The following is an 18,628-nucleotide window of genomic DNA, read 5'->3' as shown; positions in this document are numbered from 1 at the left end:
TAGCCAGGATTTTTAACTTGGAGGGGCCGAATTACATGCTTGTACATTAGTCATAACTCATATATTTTATGTGTATGTATGTGTGAGATAGTTAGAGTTAAAAGAAATAAAGAAATGAAGCTTAAAGATTAAGATTGCCACACACACACAAAAAAAAAAAAAAAAAAAAAAAAATCACTAGTTTAAGCAAAACAATAAACTTTTAGCGACTTTCACATTTAAACATGCACAAACATAGTGCACTTTTGTTTACTTAAAAATAAATAAATAAATAGCATCTGGACAACTTTGTATATATATATATATATTTTTGGTTTGAGTAAACGTGTGTTTTGCTGGTTGAAGTCTACTTGAGAAGCTAAAATATTGTAATTGTAAAAATGGTCATATTTCAAAATGAATGCTATAAAGAAACTAACATTGTATAATGCATAAGACCCACAACAAAATAAACACATATGACAATTGCTCCAGTCAATTGCTGAACCAAACGCTAATGACTGAAAGGTAACTCATACTTTTACTTTGTTTTAGTCATTTTATATGCCATAATTTGCTAGCCAATCCCACTTAGCTAATTATTTTCATTAGTTCCATATACCTTCTTTAATCCTAATAGTTCCATGCTCTGGATACATCTAATCGTCAGCCAATAAAATTGAGACATAATTATGGTATCAAATATTTTTTATCACTCTTGCTGGTGTGTCATTCTATGTAGTTTTGAGAGATAATTGCCTTAGCTCTTTGATTGATCATACAACCACAACATATTTCAAAGGGGAAACCACTAAAACTAACATTAGACTAGGTATGTGAATTTTTTTGGAGGGGCTAATTGATACATTTGCAGGGGCAGCTTGTTTTTATATAGAATTATATAGGGGTTTCAAAAGCTTTGGGGGGGCCATGGCCCCCCCAAGCCTATATGTGCCTCCAATTGTCCATCTCGTCCAACCTAAGCGCAATTAACAAACCGTTGCTGTTCTCTCTCTGTAATGCACCATTGAAATTGTAATCGTTGTCTAGATACGTGCCTGATGAGATGATATTGGACTGGATTTAAATACCAGTTCTGCTGCAGCCAAAATGGAATGGAGTTCAATATTCTCAGTTTAAGTAGCAGTATACTGATTTTCAAAAATAAAGTAGCAGTATACTTTTCCGCACAAAATACATAAAGATCATATATCCATTATCCGATATTATGGTTGATCCACGTTTAGCGTAATACCAAATAGCATATGCCTCACAACAGCTTACTAATAATATTTGGAGATTTTACAAACCGACGAAACCAATCATATGATTGACTGATAGATGATCCAAATCTGAATGCTTCAAGTCCATTAGTAAGCAGATCAAGTCTAATTTGACCGTCTGACTAACTAAAATGCACATGATAAAATCCGGCATCCAGTATCATCAACAGGTTAATACACACTTTTGTAATAAATTTCAGAAAAATATACCCGAGTCTTTAATGCAACAGGATAAAGGACAGTTCCTAATCTGCTTTCATATTTGAGAATCAAGCAAATTGCTGAAGTCCCTGATTGTGGAGACATAAGAATTGCTAAATTGGAATGTTTTAAAAACTCAGAGAGTAAGTCACAGTGAAGTTTAGTTCTTGGCAAGCATGAGTATTTCGTAAGATAAAATGTATCCTAAAATCTTACAAGGGCACACAACCTGCAATATCAATCCAGTCTAAAACTGAACCCTTGGGGTTGTAGTAATTGCAGTAGAGAAATTGGTTCATCAATAGGGGACCATTAATGGACACAAGGCCACTCCAACCATCAGCATAAACGATTAATGAGCCTAATTTAGTAATTTCACTGACTTGAATCAGATTGCTTAACTTGTATTTAGTCACTATGTGGGATAAGCTAACTGGTGCAAAGTTCATAGGCTAGATGCCAAAAATAAAAAAGAAGGAATAGATGGTCACTTGAAGCTAGTGAATCATTCCCTGACCCTAACATCACTTCTAAACTTGATCAATTTTGTTTTATATTAAATTTTTGGAACAGGCATTGCAGCAATATAATCCTGATAAAGCAACAAGTATAAATCCACAATTTGTTCGATAAAGTACACTTTTTTATATATATATAATAAAAAAAAAAATCTGAATATTTTATAAAGTAATCCATCCTCTATGTTTTGGTTAAATGCAATTTCTTTAAAAGAATGCCACATGCTCCAATACAACAAAACCTTTGCAGCTAGTTCCAAATAAAAAAGAAGAAAATGTACAAGAAGCAATTGCAACTTAGTAAATTTTATATAGTGGACATGAAACAGAACTAAATTCAAAAATTGGGCCAGAAACATTACATACTTCTAATTATGTGAGTCATCTTGACAAGAACAACTGAGTGAATACATAGATTTATGTCTTGCAACTGCTCTCATTCCATTGCTCAGTTCATGGCTTTACCCATAACCCATTCTCATCACATGGAAACAAAGTGATTTTAGGGCATTTGAATTTCTCCAAGTAATACAAGTGAGGAAACAATGCCCGGAGTTCTCTCCAATCCATCTTTATGTTACTCAAGAACTTCAGACGTAGTATCTCAACTTTCCACTTATCGTTCTCTTGAATTAGATTTTGGAGTTCCCCTCCTCTGATGTACAGTTTCTTTAGCTTGTCAAGTTTTCCAGGTATCAACCAGCTGGGTGCTGTCATCTTAGGGTAACACTGGAGATCCAGTTTCTCTAGTTCCTTAAATTCTTCCAGATTTACTGGCTTTGTTCCTTGCTTAAAGGTGGCCACTTTTAATAATTTTCTTGCGAAATGTGGTTTAGTGCCAGACTCCAATGTCAGTTCTGCTTTACCCTTGTCTTTCTTCTTCTTATCTCCACTATGCTCTGGATTCATGGTGCTTTCTGCGATTGGCTGTTCTGCACCCTTGTCTGGCCTTATATAATCTCCACTATTCTTCGGACTTGTGATGGTTGCAACCATTGGTTGTGCCACACCTTTGTCTTGCTTTTTGTTATCTCCATTCTTCCTTGGACTTGTATTGGTTGCTGCATTTGGTTGTGCCACACCCTTGTTTTGCTTGTTATTATCTCCACTCTTCTTTGGACTAGTGATGATTGCTGCAATTGGTTGTGCCACACCCTTGTCTTGCTTCTTCTTATCTCCACTCTTTTTTGGACTCATGGTGGTTGCTCCCGTTGGTTGTGTTGCACCCTTGTCTTGCTTAGCATGGCTGTCTACTCCACCTCCCCACACAATTGTCAGCTTTTGAAGCTTTTTAAATTGTTGAAGAGTATTTACCTCTCCATCTGTGGGAAAAGTCATCTTGTTCGTGTAGATGCTCAATTTCCTCAACTTCCTCAATTCTAACAACTCGCCAAGAGCACAAGAATCCGCACTTACGCGATCACCAACTACAAACCCTTTAAAGACTAGGAGTTCTGAGAGCAAGGCAATCCCTTTGGGTATATATTCAAGCAAGTAACACTCTGATATATCCAAGTGTGTCAGCTGTTTCAGTGAGCCTATCCCATCCGGAAGCTCCTCTAGATTGTGACACGCTCTAAGATCCAAGATCCTCAAACTTGAGAGCTTACACACTGAATCAGGAAGCTTCGTGATCCTAGAGATTCCTTGGAGACTGAAAAACCTTAAAAATTTCATACTTCTCAACCCATTCAAGAATTCACTGCTCTCAACTTCAATGTGATGCTTCGCCGAGTTCTGCCACCTCCCCAGATAAAGAACCTTGACATTCTTTAACTTTGAGAACCACTCCAACTCGAAAAAGTCAGGATAAGGCTCATTGACATTGAATATAGTTTGCAATTTCTCTTGATCCAATTCAGACCCAATTCTCAATAACTTCTGAGAAGGGTGATTTAGTACTAAACATGCCCGGTAACACTTGGAAAAATCCGCCGTGGGATTCCCTTTTTTATCAAAATCAAAGAACCCAGCATCTTTGGCAAACTCAATCATGGCAGAACGAATAAAAGGATTCATCTTATAACTATCCGCGACCTTTCTATGCTTCTTATTCACAGCCTCAACACAGCCCATCTTCACTAACTTTTCGAAAATTTCATCACCCATTTCCTCATACGTCTTTTCTTCACTACCCAGTGGACTATTAATCAACCCCTCTCCAACCCACCAATACACTAAAAACCTCTTCTTCACAACCTCATTCTCCGGAATCAAAGCGAAACACAACAAACATAACTTTGTTCTAACATCAAGACTATCATAAACGTGCCTAAAATCTTTAAAAGCGAAGCTTTTATCAAAAAGTGGGTGGAAGTGTAAGTCAGGCAATTCATCAATCACCTGGAGATCATCGTAATCGGCACCGACACCGACCCGGGTGTACTTTCTGGCGTCGGAGTCGGTGGCGGAGAGCTTATGCGGCAAAGGGATCTGGAGCTTTAACTTGAGGACGATCTCGCTGAGCAACTGAAGCTTGGATTGAAGCTGCTTGATCAGAAAAGTGGGGCGGCGAGAAGTGGCTCTCAAATCGTTCAAGGACTTGTCGAGAGTCTGTTGCAAGAGAGCCTTGAAGAGAGCAGCGGCGTTGTCTTCAAAGTTGGTGAAATCGGTGAAAGCGAGGCGTATGTATTCTATGTCTTTCCTTAACTTCTCAAGCTGGATTTCCATCTTGCGGTAATTTTCCTCGATTGAATGGCCACTACCGTTGTTGTCGTTGTCGTCGTTGTTGTTGCTGGCGGTGGTGGTGGTGGCGGCGGTGGACGTGGTGGTGGTGGTGGTGGAGATGGAGCTTTTGGCTTGGGAGAGACGTTTAATGAGAGCGGGGATGACAACGTCGTTTATTTGAGCAACGGTGAAGTTGTCGGTGGAATATGCGAAGTTGGAGAGATCATCAGACGAAGACATGGCTTTTTTTTTTTTGAGAATTTAGAAACAAAGAAAGCAGACAACCAAGATGAAGATGAAGCTGAAATGAAAACTGGTGTTTTATCCAAATAATTAATAATTTTAGGGGTCAACGGTTATATTGACTTCAGGCAATAGAATTTTCTTTTCTTCCATTTTTATTTTTTTCTCTCCCTTATGAGTTATGAATAGCAACTAAAATGGGACTTTCTCTTATAAGATAGGCTGCGTTTGGTTTTGCTTCAAATCACTTCCGAAAAAGCATTTTCAAAAAATTAGTGTGTTTGGTTGGTTTGTAAAATTTGGTCAACTGTAATTCATTTCCCCTTTGACTGTAAAATAGGGACGTGAAGGTGGAAAATGAATTCAATTCTCATTTTCACTTCAAACAAATTCCGAAAAACAGCTCTCTCATCTCTCACACGCACTCTTCAACCAACTGCTCTCCAAGCTCCAAGCTCACACCGACGAGCTCCAAGCTCCAAGCTCACACCGACAATCCACACACCGACAAGCTCCAAGCTCCGATCTACTCTCCGACGAGCTCGAAGCTCGAAGCTCCGATCCACACCAAGCATCGCGTCGCCTTCGCTCGATCTCACCTTCGGTTGCCTCTGCTCGAGCTCGCCTCTACTGCCCGATCTCTCCTCCGCTCGAGCTCGCCTCTGCCGGCAACCCACGAACCCAAAGCCCAAAGTGTTCGACCTAGACCCAGGCGTTCGACCCAGACGTTCGATCCATCGCCTTCGACCTTCGACCGACGACCCAAACCTTCGACCCAGACCGGGGATGGCCGCGGTGGCTGTGGTGGAGGTTGTTGGTGTCGGCGGCAGAGGGTAGGACCGATTATACCGGCCCGATTCCCAGTGGAGATGAAGGACGGCGATGGCGAGATTGGTGGGAAAAGCTGCAGCGGCGGATTGGACGGTGTAAAGCCTTAGATCGGAGGACAGCGGCAGCGTGATGGACAACGATTCGAAGGTAGGTTGATTGACAAGGGAGAGAGAGTGAGGTCTGATTTTTTTTTCGTGACTGAGTCGACCAATCGCCGAGACCCAGACCCAGACCCATCTTAGTTTTGTTTGTTTAAAGTTTGATTGTTGTTGTTGTCGCCGAAATTAATTTGTTGTTGTTGTTGTTGCGTTGTTGTCGCCGAAATCAATTTGTTGTTGTTGTTGTTGTGTTGTTGTTGCCGGAATCAATGTGAAAAAATGGTAGGAAAATAGCATTTTCCTAATAGAACCAAACACATGAACTTAATTTTCCACAACAATTTTCATAATTCAACCAAACACTTAAAAATATTTTCCTTTTCCGGAAAATAGCATTTCCGGAAAATACATATTTTCCGGAAAACGTTTTACACAAAACAAACACAGCCTTAATTCAAAAATAACTTTCTCGGTTTTGGTCATTAAAAGTTCTGGTTGTTTTCTTCTTTCTTTTTTTCTACTAATGTTTCAAAATTTTGTTATGAACTTTCATATTTGATTTTGTATTTTTATATTGATATTTTTGTAGTGATAATTTCAACATGTTGCTAATTCTGTAACTTAAACAATTTCCCTTTTTTAATGCATAGAGAGCCAATTCAACTACAAATTCGTTGGCTAAATATTGATTTTGTTGTTCATTTCCATTACTAATTTGATCATCCATAGTATGTATTTTTGCCCACAACAATGAAGTTTTTGCATTGCATAGAATTTTAGTGTAGATATTTCATTAAATAATTAATTATAAATGGTACTTAATGGTCATATTGCGAACATAATAGATGAAGTGCCGACATATATATATATATATATAAATAAAAAAATAAAAAATAAATAAAAAACATACAGGGCTAAAATAAAAATTATGAAACAAAATGACAAAAAATGAAAATAGTTGCATACTTAAAGGGCCAAAAGTGTGCTTTAATATTCTAAAAAAATTATATTTTTTAGGTATAACTTATACTTAACATGTCAAGTGATGCGATGCTAACATGACAAATTACTGATGGAGCATGCCATGCAAATGCTAGCGTGTTATTACTATCAAGGAAGTGACATGAAAGTTGGCCTTAGGTTTTCCACAGGTCAGATCAAGTTGGGTTTGTGCTTAACTCTCACCCAACCTAATTTGATCACGTGGAAGAAAACTTAAACTGCCATCAACCAGAGAGTAGCAGCAGAATGGACCTCCCATAAGTGGTGGGCATATCAGTTGACACTGGAGAGGCAAAAATCTAGTGGAGATCTTGCAGGATCTAGTGGAAGTGAAGCAATTGGCGACTAAAAGGACAACTCTCAATGAGAAGATCTAAGGAAGGTAGTGGTCTTATGGCAGTAAACTATGTTGACAATAATGGTTGGATGCAAGAGAAGAAGGTCACTGTGTTGGAAATGTTGGGAAAAAGTTATTGTCATAATTTCGCTCTAATATCATGTTTTAATTGAGAATATAATTCTCTAATCGAATTGTGTAATACTATACTGTCCACAAAGTAGTAATAATACGCAACAATGTAGTTAGTGGTACAATATTATACCCTAATGAGCATAGCAGGGTGGTGAGGTCATTGATTTGGAATGTGATGTAATTGAAAAAGTCCTAAATTCAATCCACCACACTATCATGCGATCTTTGGAATATCTCATGAGTAGGGAGTGAAATAGATTAACTGGTCCCAACCACATCTTTATATTTAAACCAAGAGACAGATTAGTACAATATTACAAAGTAAAATGTAGTGCGACAGTATAATAGGCCCAAGGATGGGCTTGGGCTTCATGGACACTAGCAAATAGCCATCAATAGTTTTGAAACTCTTACATCTTCAAAAATAGGGGAAAATATATTTTTGGTCCTTACATTTTGGGATTATTCTCATTTTGGTCCCTAATTTGATTTCGCATGTACTTCAGTGCCTAAAGTCAAAAAATCATTTCTATCTTGATTCATGTCATCATCTAAGTAACGAAAAAAGCATATATGGCAAATGGAGTACACTGTTGACACAGTAAATACTGATGTGACTAATAAAATAATAATAAATTATATTTGGCATTTTTCAAATGCCACGTTAACATTTAAATTAATATAAAAAGCTAGCTCATAAAATTAGAAAAAAAAAGTTTAAAAATAATTAAAAATAAACATTAATCTAATTAAAATAAATCATTTAATTAAAATTATATATATATATATATTAAAAAAAAAAAAAAAAAACTTTGAAATCTGAAGATAACAAGCCGTGCACAAATAATAAGATAAATATTACGTGGCAAATTTTCAGTTTTGAAGACTTGATTATTTAATTTCCTTGCCTTAGCTCCTACCGATATGAAAGCAAAATCAGCTTTCATAGCTCAGTTGGTTAGAGCACCCGTTTAGTAAGCGGGAGGTCTTGAGTTCGACTCTCAATGAAAGCATAAATTAATTTTGTTCCACATCCGTCTGCAATTGAAATTTCTATGCTAAAGTTTTGACTTTTGTGCCTTCCTTTCAAAACTTATGAATGTAAAGCATAACTTATGAATGTAAAGTATCTTGGTCTTGCACGTATGTATGCTGTATAATGCTTTATCATATACACATAATTTTGCACCAAATCTTGTACATTTATTTTACCTGCTAACTTCATATATGAACTTTATAAAAATAATAATAAAATAAAAATAAAACCCTTCATATATCAGCTGCATAACATCTACAGTATCTCCATCTTCATATTTCATGCACATTGGCTAGCAATAGTACATATAGATTGAACTGTTTAATTAATTACACCCCAAGGATTCAAATGTCTTAATTCTTATTGACATACTAATTAATAATGGAACAACTTAACAAGGGATGTGATTTCCACTGGTTCAAATCAATACTAATATATAGACACTATCACATACCATGCATTTCTTCGTGATTAGGTAGATTGAACCACAAATCATGGTGGACGTCTTCATAAGAAATACATGGATATATGGGTTCTGGGAAACACGTCCTAGTAGTTTGAGCTACAAATCCTGCAGGGTCTGTTTCCACCATGCATAAGTCCTCCAATGAAAATGGCTGCTCCCAGAAACTTTGGAGTTCTTCAAATGTTTCAGATGAACAAACATTCTCTTCTATGGTTTGGTTTCTATCAATTTCAACAGCAGGGTCAGTGCTTGATGAAGAGGGATCATCAGTGGACAGTTGTGGTGACATAGGATGATTGCCATCCAAGTTTGACGGTTTTGAGGCATCGCAATGTAAGAGATTAATCCCAGATGAATCATTCTGGTTAGCTTCAACATCCCAGTTTTGCACCAGTTGTTGAACTAGTACTCCAATTGTTCCTAAAGCGCTTTTTTAAGTGAGAGTGCCAGTAATTTTTTATTTCATTATCTGTTCTTCCAGGAAGCATTGCTGCAATTGCAGACCATCTGAAAAAAGAAAGAGAAAAATGATAAGAACATTACCCATTGTAATTTAAAAGATCAATGTAGCGTTGTCATGCTTTGATCAAGTAGAATAATGAGAGATTTAGGAAAGAGGGTTCATTTAAATAACTACATAACACGTTTTTTTATCTTATGATGAGACAGCTAGTTTTGATAAAAAGAACATGTCCTTGTGAGGGGAACAACAGCTGGAAACAGCTGCTAATGCCCCGTAGGCTAAGGAGCAAAAGGACGAATCTGCCTTTTATATTTTTCTTTACTTACCATTAATTATTAGATGCTCTACAAATGATCTTAGAATATCTTCAGCTTAATTTCTAGGATTCTTAACACACACAAGAGGTGTTGAAAGTTTATTTGATCTTGATCCAATTAGCTAGGGGGAGAGAGAGAGAGAGAGAGTCTCAGCTTAATCTCTCTTTTTCGTTTCATCTAACGTAGTTTTGCAGAACTTCATGCATTAATCACTTCGTGCATAAGGAGTTCAAAATTGGTTCAATTAGAATTTCTTCCACAAGCATCCTTATAATTTCTTTCTTTATTACTATCGATCAATGTGATACCTGAGTTCATATTACTAAAAATATAAAAATCAAGGTATAGCTCAACTGCAAGCCCTTGCTTTTTGTAAATTTCAGATAATCAAATCATGGTATCACTTGTCATCTCACAAAAAGTTGTAATTTGTGAATTCTACTTCGAGTGATTTTGCAAGAGTCTAATTTATTCTTGCTAACTATGTAATAATTCAGGAAAACCTTGCAGACTTCAATCACCACAGGTACATCATTGATATTTTAGTTTATACTTAAAGTTCTGCATGTGATATCCATCATTAGGGTTTACACATGTGGTAGCCAAAAATTCAATTGGAAAGACTTGCATAATAGATGATGTAGCAACCCATATTAATATATACTGTATGTAAAAAAATTAAGAGGAAAAAAAGGAAAAAAAAAACATGCATATTTTCATTGTTCTGAACTATCCATTCATCTAATTTAAATCATAATTCAACCAAATTAAACCCAAAGGTTTTCATATGAAGACAGATTCTATGAAAATGTTAAAGAACACTCTTACAATTGAGAAGTATTTATATATATATATATATATACGAGTATTTACCGGTTTCCCAGCTCGTCATGGCACTTGAGTATGGTTTCCTCCTCTTCCTTGCTAAAGTTTCCACGCTTTATATCTGGCCTAAGGTAATTCATCCAACGAAGTCTACAACTCTTCCCAGACCTTGCCAAACCTAAAAGAAAAAAAAATGAAAGAAAGAGAAGGTTAATCAAAGTATTTTCCACCAGATATAACATACATACCGTATATAGCACCCAAAAAAAATGCAAAAAATCATTACAATTTCATGATTGAGCTTTTATTTATTGAAATTGAACATTTACTTGTATCTTACCTGCAGGTTTTGGCATCTGACTCCAATTCCAAATGCCATATCGCTTAATGTAAGCAGTCAGCTTCTTATCTTCTTCAGGAGTCCATGCACCTTTTCTCAAAGGCGTCTTCTCCTCAGCATGCTGAGCTTTCACCATCTCTGTTAAAAGTCTAGCTCATTTTCACCTTCCAAACCTCAAAACCATTAGCTATTTATCATATGACTTAGTACAAAAACGTGGAAGTTTGAGTTTTCCAATAATACAAAGGTTTTTTCAAAGACACAGAAAGCATATTCAAAAAGGGAGGGTCCCTCATGGAAAATGATATTTAAATGCCATTTTGAAAGCTGACATTAAAAATTCGTAGTCTTTTTCAATAATATATATTTTTTAAGAGTTTCTTTTGTTTGTGATAGGCAAGTTGGAATGTTAATTCCCTTAGCAAGCAAACTATATTATATAGTCAAGCATATCACAGCTAGTAATAAAGGGAATAATTGAATATTCACTTAAAAGGGCACTGGCCCCGGCCAAAGTCATGGCGTTTGGAAGGAGGCATGTAAAGGTTCAAATTGTGGAAAAAGCTAGCTAGAGACATTTTGTGCTTTGAAGGGACACTCCAACATTTACCCCTACTATCGTCCTTTGATTGGAAAAATGGTGAAAGTATGGTCTCTTGAATTTATGAGTCCTTTTTTTCATTGGTGCAGTGAGCATCAACTATGCCATCACTAATGGAAAAGAAAATTCTTTTTGATCAAAGTTGAAGATTGTGGTTTGACCAATTGGACTTGGAAGTTCAAAACAATAAAGTTTCTGAATATATGTCCGTTCATATTGTAGAAGTGGAAAAATGTTTACATAAATAATTATAGCCATGTCTAGTTGAATGGATGGAAAATATATAAGGACGACAGAAAATTAAAAGGAAAGAAAAAAAAATGTAGCTTTCGTTCATTGATTTTAGTAGGGGAGATAGAAAAGTGGGACTATAAGAAACGTATATAACTTTTCTTTAATTGAGTGGGTTTTTTTAGAAAAAAAATGATGGAAAGAAATTATAATTTTGTGTTAATTATTCTTATTCCTCTATGATATAAGAAATTAGTTATTTTATTATTTATAATGATACTTTAAATTTTATTATATTGTATTAACAAATGAATATTTAGATAAACATAAGAGGTAAAATTGTAATTGTACATGTATTCTCTTCATATTTTCTTTCCCCTTTCTCTTCGATTTGGAGGATTAAATTTTGTTGACTTAGATGAAAAATACCTCACATCGCCATTCTTTATTCTCTCACTCTTTTTTCATGTCAAATGAATGAGATCGAATCCCAATCTCATTCTTACTTTCCTCCCTCCACTTTTCATTTGACAAGGCAATAGGAACATCCGTTTGTCAACTTCTAGTTCACAACATAAATCACATTATAGGAAAAATTCCACAAGTAGTAAAAAATTTAAAGTTATCAGTCATGGAATGGCTCATATTTGATCATAAGATAAATAAATCATGAACAATTGACTGCATACAGTGACAGAGTCAAGAATTTATTCCAAGAGAGGCCAAGGTATATACAATAAAATTCGTAAGTATTAAAAAAAATGATTAACAACATTTTTTATCCACCAAGATAAACACAATAAAATTCTTAAGTATTAACAAAAATAATGATTGAATACATTCTTTATTTGACAAATTAACTATAACTTAATAAAGATGTGTCATCTTTCATAGCATTAAAATCATTTATAATTGATTTTGAACTAAATTCTTTATAAATCACTTACTCAAAAACTCATTGCCCGTCTTGTTACGAAGCTTACAAGTCTATAAACAATAATTTAATTTAATTATGCAAGCCACTACTATTAATTAAACAAATAATTAAAAAAAATACTTTTATCAAATTATAATAAATTTAATTTAAGTGTTAACTAAGTTGCAGTAAGAAACAATCTGAACACAAGCAAAAGTCCTCACTAGTCAGCGCAATTACATAGAAAAATTATTAATTAGTTTCCTGTAGAAGAAAAACAACATATAATTAAGACGTCATGTCCACGATATTCATTATTCAGTTCATGAATGGGAGATGACTACCAAACTGAGAGGTCGATGGATGATTAATTTATAGACCACAAGTGGGGAGAAAAGAATTACAGTGGAAGCTTCCCTAGGTTAAGATGAAGTCAACCTAGAACATGTACATATATTAATGATATATATCAACTTGGAGAAGAGGAAGATAGAGATGTGTTATTATATGACAAACAGATATGGCTTTAAGACTCTGGCATATATAGTAGATTTGAGGTTTCTCAACAGGTTCATGGTATTGTAAGACTGTTTCAACCTTCAACCCTCAAATGATTTACTTTCATTAGTTTATAGCCTATGAACTTTCTGAGCTAGCATTAAGTGACAAAGTAATATGATTGGGTGAATGGTCTACATAATCAAATATATATACACATACTATATTTGTGTTAATCAAGGCACTTATAGGGTATTACTACCAAAGAATGTAAGAAAGTTCATGATAGAAACATCAATAACATGTTTTTGGAATAAAATTAGTTTCTGACAGCAACTTCAACATCTGCATTGGTCATCAGTGTTGGGCAGCGTAGACTAAATTTATAGGTAAATTACACAATTAATTTTTTTTTTTAAATCATTTTTTTTTCTTTCTAATACAAGTTGTTGAGAGTTTACAATTGTACGGAGAAAATGCAAACAGTACACCAAGTTTGAATTTAAATTGCATAAAAAACTCCTGAAACACGAGTTATTGATAATTGTACATTGCTAATTAAGAATATTCCTTAATTATAAGTTATAACATACTCAATGTTAAACAGTAGTGTACAAATTTTAATTTGAAAAAAACAAGAAGAAGAAGTAGATTTTCAACAAAGATAAGCTGCAAGGACAACCTGGCTAATGCACATTACAGAGTGAGTTTTGGGAGATTATAATCATTGAAAATGTCCCAATTAATTGTTAATAAGCTCATGATAAATGGGACAATTAAGATATTACAAAAAAAAAAAAAAAGATATTACAAAAAAAAATAAATAAATGAAAGTACAAATTCTGAGTGAGATTAGTGACTAATTGGGAATATTATTAAGGGAAAACCTGCGGATTTCAACGAAGTAGATGGTGACCTGTGGAAGAATGCAATAAAAGACAAATTGAAGCGCTTATCACATGTAGAAAAAAAAAACCATAAAGTTTAGAACATGAAGTATATACTATGAACACTAATGTCAAAGTCACCCTTTGGCAACTTCTACACCGCGTGCCTACATTTAATACTTTCAAATTCAAAGTATGGAACTATGGAAGGAGGGGCGGTATAAAAGTACCTTGTTTTGACTCAAAATTAAGTGAAATTTTAGTAGGGGTCATGGTTTTCCTCATATTAATATAACTCGATCTAATTGTATCCTAATTAAATAAGGATAGAGTATATGCATCTTTTTTAGTTGCCTATATTTCACTTAAAATAGAGAGAGTCCATTTCACAATTAAGATTTGATTTTCTCAATCTAATAATAGACAAATTATAAAATGACATATAATTTGAATTAACATGATAATAGATACAACTTTAAATTTCTAATACCTAAGTTGAGTTTGGTATTGGCTTAAAATATCAACTTTTTTTACTATCTAGCTTATTTTTGCTATTATTTATAGGTTACATTGCACTTTTTGGTATTATTTATAGATTTTACTGTACTATTTCAGTTAGTTTTTAGTTTTATTTACAGTATTTTTAGCAAAAAAAATTTTAGATTTAACTAAAAATAAACTATTTTCAAATAGACACTTAATTTGAATAATAAATTTGGCCTATTTTAAATGGGAAGGACCCTAATATTCCTACATATCCTTTTTTTTTTTTTTAGAAGATCCTGCATATCCATTTAGATTTTGCTCAATGATTTAATTTTTTAAAAAAATAAGATCTATCGGCCGGTCTCCACTCGTCATATACTATCATAGTAAATGACCATGATTTATTATACTAATGTGGTTAGTAATTTTCAACAAAGAATCTAAAAAAGGCAAAGCCTCCCCAAGCCATCATTTGGAACTGGTCGGCAGATGAATAGAGCCTTTTTTTCTATTGTTTAATGATATATATCCTCTTATTACCCCAAAAAATAATACTATAATCATGCCTAAGCTAAAATACTAACCCAAAAAAAGTGTATATATAGTCAACACGATACATACCAATACCCACTCAATGTCCTCCCAAAGCCCAAATGATCTCTAGGCGTTTATGTATATGTTCTTACCTTTTGTGAACAAAACAAAGGAAAATTAATAACGTTATTAATAACATAGAGTCCAGGGTAATAAACACCCCAAGCATCAGCCAACAGTTAGAGAAGTGATCTACAATCAGAATTTAAAGCACTACTACATGGGTAAGGTTAGCTGCATTAGATGAAGATGTTAGAATATTTACTACTGATTTGGCATCCACTTTTAATATGATCATTCAAATCAGCATACCATGGGCTAATTTGAGGTCATCTCTAAGTGACCATAATTTCTCTATCACTGTGTTTGTGCAGCCAATATTTCTGGATAAAATCCCTGACTACTATCTCCCCCTTTTTTTTTCTTTTTTTTTTCTTTTTTATAAAAAGACTAGTAACTTTATTAAAATGAAGATAAATTCAATACATCTTGAGCCAAAGTCGACTCAATGATAATTGGATTAAATACATCTTGAGCCAAATTCAATACATCTTTTTTTTCTTTTTTATAAAAAGACTAGTAACTTTATTAAAATGAAGATAAATTCAATACATCTACCCAAACTACAAAACTATCCAACCCTTTGACATATTAAGCTAAAAATATGCGCAGGTTTATTACCTTCCCACCTAACGTGCGAAACTTGCACAGAACAAAAAGCTTGTAACCTATGGCAAATCTCAAAAACAATATTAAAGATGGTCACAGGTGGGCAACTCATCAAACCTTGAATAGAATCAAATAGCAGAAGTGAGTCACTTTTAAAATGGGCATCTAGAATACCAACATCCCAAGCAAAGTCGACTACTATCTCTAATTAACCCTCAGACATATTTACTATCAAAAAATTAATATTAAAAAAAAAATAAAAATAAAAAACCTCAGACATCTGCTTGGCCCAGATTTTCTAGCATTGAGCTCTATGTGTTGAGTTTAAGGTAATTTGAAGGTGGCATCTTCAAGCCACCTAACTTGCATTTTTCCAAATAATCTAAGGATAACAACTGATTCTCGGGGGAACTAATCATATGCATGGTCCACTCCCCCAAAGTTTGACAATGAAAATCTAGAGGGATTGTATGCCTCCCTAATAACCATCCAAATCAAAGTGCCAACTGAGCAATCGTAGTACATATTATGCTACTTAATAATTTTTTGTTTAATTGATATTTTAAAACTCACCATTAAATTACATATTTTTTATGTTCTTAACACGTATAGGCCAAATTTTATGATAATCTAATATTATTTACCATTTGATCAATTAACTCAAACATTGTGTGTGTGTATGTCTCTATATATATATATATTGAGATTCCGAAAACATGAAAGTTATTAATTAATGAGTGTAACATTCACAAAAGTTACGACATATATAACTTAAGCTCAACTCTTACATTATATTTAATTGGGATGAAAAGAGGGAGGATGAAAAAAGAAAAGGAAAATGGATGGTGTAAAGTTGTAATTTACAACTATGTTTTATGTTAGCTTTATTCCATGACAAAAAGTATTGTAATTGTTTTAATTTTGTTCCTTGTATTTTGTGGGATTTTATTGTATTGAGTTTGGTACTAAGGTGGTGAAGACTTAAGCTGAAATGAAGATTAGTGGATTTCGCAAGAAGCTCGCGAGAAGCTAACCCACGAAAAAGCCACGTGAGAAGCACATGACTGGAAGCAAAAGAGTCATGCCAAGCTGTCATTTTCGCGTGCATCTCGCGGGTAAGGCCTTTCCACAAGATAGTCGCGAAATAATCTGCCTAGAGGATTTTTAAAAGTGACTTTCTTATCCTTCATCCATACTATATATACCCCCATTACCCACAAATGTAAAGGAGGCAATTTAAAGAGAAAAACTCTAGATAAGTTTTCTACAACACACACACCCATCTTTTAGAGAGAGAGAGAGAGCCACTCATCCTTAGTGAGAAATCATTGTAGCCTCTTTTCCTTCTCTCTCTCATTGTCATACCTTGAGAGGAGATTTATACCCAAACATAACCCTTACCTATTCAGAGTGCAGAGAGTGTTTTGGAGCTTGGGAAGTTTTGGGGATTTGCCAAAAGAAGCCGATGAGGCTTGGTGGATGCAATCGGGCATATTGCGAGATCCGTAAAGCTAGACAAGATACAGTTCCGAGAAGTCTTGTTGGAGTAGGAGTTTGGAGGGCTTAGGTATATCGGGTAGATTAGGCTTGAAGGGTCTCTTGCTAACCCATGTATCCCAACTGATTGTCTAGTGGATCGATTACTGCTTAGAGGGCAGCGGAGAGGTTTTTTGCCGAGTTCTTCGATTTCCTCTTCGATAACACATCGGCATGTTATCTTGTGTTTGCATCTTTCTTCCCTACTCTTTTACATTTCATTTTACTGCTGTGTTGTTTTGATTATGGATTAGTTGCTCTGATTATGGATTAGAGTAACATGTTTGTTTATCTGTTTGCTTTTACACTGTTCTACACTTAGTATTAAGTTAGTGTAAAATCAATCGAGTCGTAACTTTAATTTGAGGGTCTAAACAGCTCTTATGTTTTCAACACATTTTCGAGCTTTCAATTGGTATTAGAGCGGGTGCACTTGTATTGGTTTCATAACCTAAGTGTGATCCTTGACCCCGTGTGTGTTTTGCCATGGATAATGCTTTGTATGCTTCTATGGATGTTGTTGATTGTAACATACCATGTGTTTGTGAAAATGCCTCTATGAGTATTTATCCTTATGATTGTGATGACATGTTACTTGAATCATTTGCTGTTGTTGACATTCCAAATGACAAACTCTTGAAGAAAAAGGCTAAGAAGTCTCAAAAGAATTTGAGCAAGCTATTTTGTGAAAATGATGAGTTGATTGCTAAGCTCAATGAATCCAACAATTGGTTGAGAAATATAAGAAACTTGTTGAAAATTCTCTTGAAAAGCTAAAAGAGTTTGAATGTTTGAATATGGACTTGGTTGCTAAACTTGTTTTATCTAACAAACTTGTTGATGATCTTAAATGTGAAAATGAATCTCTTAAGATGCATGCCAAGTGTTTGATTGCTGAACTTGTTGTTAAAAAGGAAGAAAATATATGTTACAATCATGTTGTGGTACCTAATTTTATGTCTATTATGTGTTCTACCTCAAAGGACAAATCGATGTACATTCCTCCACACAAAAGAAATCAAAAGGTGGAGAGAAAGGCTCTTAAGCCTAAGCCTCAGTTTAGGTCCCATCCTATGGAATTGAGCGGATCTAAGTTTGTTCCTACTTGCCACCATTGTGGTGTGATTAGTCATTTAAGACCTTAATGTCATAAGTTGAAGAGAGAACAAACCCATGTTGCTAGATCCCTTCCCAAAAGGCCAAAAGGACCTAAACACGTTGTTTGTCACCATTGTGGTGCCTTTGGTCATCTAAGATCACATTACTCTAAATTTCAAGCTCTTAAAATAATTAAAAGAAAAGAAAAACTTAAGCTTTTTGGAAGTTGTGATATAAAAGCTAAACCAGATTTAGGGGAAAATGGTAAGTTGTTGAAAAAAGTTTTTAATGTTCTTACCTCTTTGTCTATGTGCATCTTCGGTTCCCATTCTTCCAACCCTCGTCTCACTTCTCATGAGACACTCATTCTA

General features: G+C 34.6%; 2 protein-coding genes and 1 non-coding gene across 5 annotated transcripts; 1 reads left to right on the top strand and 2 right to left on the bottom strand.

Annotated features, from left to right (window-relative positions):
* Positions 1–767: 767 nt before the first annotated feature.
* Positions 768–5,023, bottom strand: LOC111996912 (uncharacterized). Of its 3 annotated transcripts, none has more exons than XR_010625719.1 (2): positions 2,348–5,023; positions 768–1,078 (listed from the first exon to the last, which is right to left on the bottom strand). XR_010625719.1 is itself a non-coding variant. In XM_024028953.2 (1 exon), the coding sequence occupies exon 1, from the start codon at positions 4,886–4,888 to the stop codon at positions 2,435–2,437; it is 2,454 nt and encodes an 817-aa protein (XP_023884721.2). In that variant the 5' UTR covers positions 4,889–5,023; the 3' UTR covers positions 2,132–2,434. The 3 variants fall into 3 exon arrangements, 1 of the variants encoding a protein (XP_023884721.2); XR_010625720.1 differs by having other exon boundaries at positions 768–1,075; XM_024028953.2 differs by lacking the exon at positions 768–1,078 and having other exon boundaries at positions 2,132–5,023.
* Positions 5,024–8,233: 3,210 nt separating this feature from the next.
* Positions 8,234–8,307, top strand: TRNAT-AGU (transfer RNA threonine (anticodon AGU)). Its single transcript has one exon. It is a non-coding gene; the product is annotated as a tRNA-Thr (tRNA).
* A 236-nt stretch (positions 8,308–8,543) lies between these two features.
* On the bottom strand, positions 8,544–10,927 carry LOC111996902 (transcription factor MYB4). The gene is given in 4 exon segments (XM_024028944.2): positions 8,544–9,214; positions 9,216–9,303; positions 10,450–10,579; positions 10,742–10,927. Coding segments are annotated over 4 exon segments (792 nt in total). The 5' UTR covers positions 10,878–10,927; the 3' UTR covers positions 8,544–8,776.
* Between the last annotated feature and the right edge of the window lie 7,701 nt (positions 10,928–18,628).

Source organism: Quercus suber, unplaced genomic scaffold (assembly GCF_002906115.3).
Source record: "Quercus suber isolate HL8 unplaced genomic scaffold, Cork oak 2.0 scaffold_618, whole genome shotgun sequence".
Taxonomy (NCBI): domain Eukaryota; kingdom Viridiplantae; phylum Streptophyta; class Magnoliopsida; order Fagales; family Fagaceae; genus Quercus; species Quercus suber.
Note: the sequence above shows the minus strand (reverse complement) of the source record. Positions and strands in the feature narration are given on the sequence as shown.